Source organism: Populus euphratica, unplaced genomic scaffold (genome assembly GCF_000495115.2).
Source record: "Populus euphratica unplaced genomic scaffold, PopEup_1.0 scaffold98.1, whole genome shotgun sequence".
Lineage (NCBI taxonomy): Eukaryota > Viridiplantae > Streptophyta > Magnoliopsida > Malpighiales > Salicaceae > Populus > Populus euphratica.
In genome coordinates this window covers 241,461-241,917 of record NW_011499986.1, presented here as the reverse complement: position 1 = coordinate 241,917, position 457 = coordinate 241,461, and the positions used below count along the sequence as shown (strand labels likewise).

The 457-nt window shown below is 30.2% G+C and overlaps 1 protein-coding gene across 1 annotated transcript in view; it reads left to right on the top strand.

The window, feature by feature from the left end:
* Nucleotides 1-352: 352 nt before the first annotated feature.
* The window catches only part of LOC105140156 (C2H2-like zinc finger protein), a 1,538-nt gene continuing 1,433 nt past the window's right edge, over nucleotides 353-457 (top strand). The window contains exon 1 of the mRNA XM_011046865.1: nucleotides 353-357. Within this exon, the coding sequence (XP_011045167.1) occupies nucleotides 353-357 (5 nt within the window). The remainder of the gene's footprint in view (nucleotides 358-457) is intronic.

Here is a 457-nt window from a genome sequence, read left to right as displayed (position 1 = left end):
AAGTTTCAAGAACAAAGAAGATATATTTATCATTATACTTTATGAAATGAAGATTATTTTCTTTTAATAAAAGATTTAAAATACAAAATGAAAATCGTTAAAGACCACACTTGTCAAACATGCATGAAATAATAATAAAAATATATTTCTTAAATATTTTAAAACGTTTCATTTATAATTTTATCAAAGACTACCTGATCGCCTTAAACCAGCTCCGGAGAGTCGTGTAACCCTAACAATATGAACTGCTTGGATTTCTAGACATGTATTGTGACTGTTGGGTGCAATAGCCAAGAGGTAGATGAGATTGATTGTGCTGGTGGTTGGAATTCACGTGGAACAAGAGGTAAACATGGGGTTGAAAGCTCAACTCTACACAAAATAAGCAAACGTGGGAATATCATCTAAATCATTATTTATGTGCAAATATGATGAAGTCATGAAAAAAAAAAAAAAC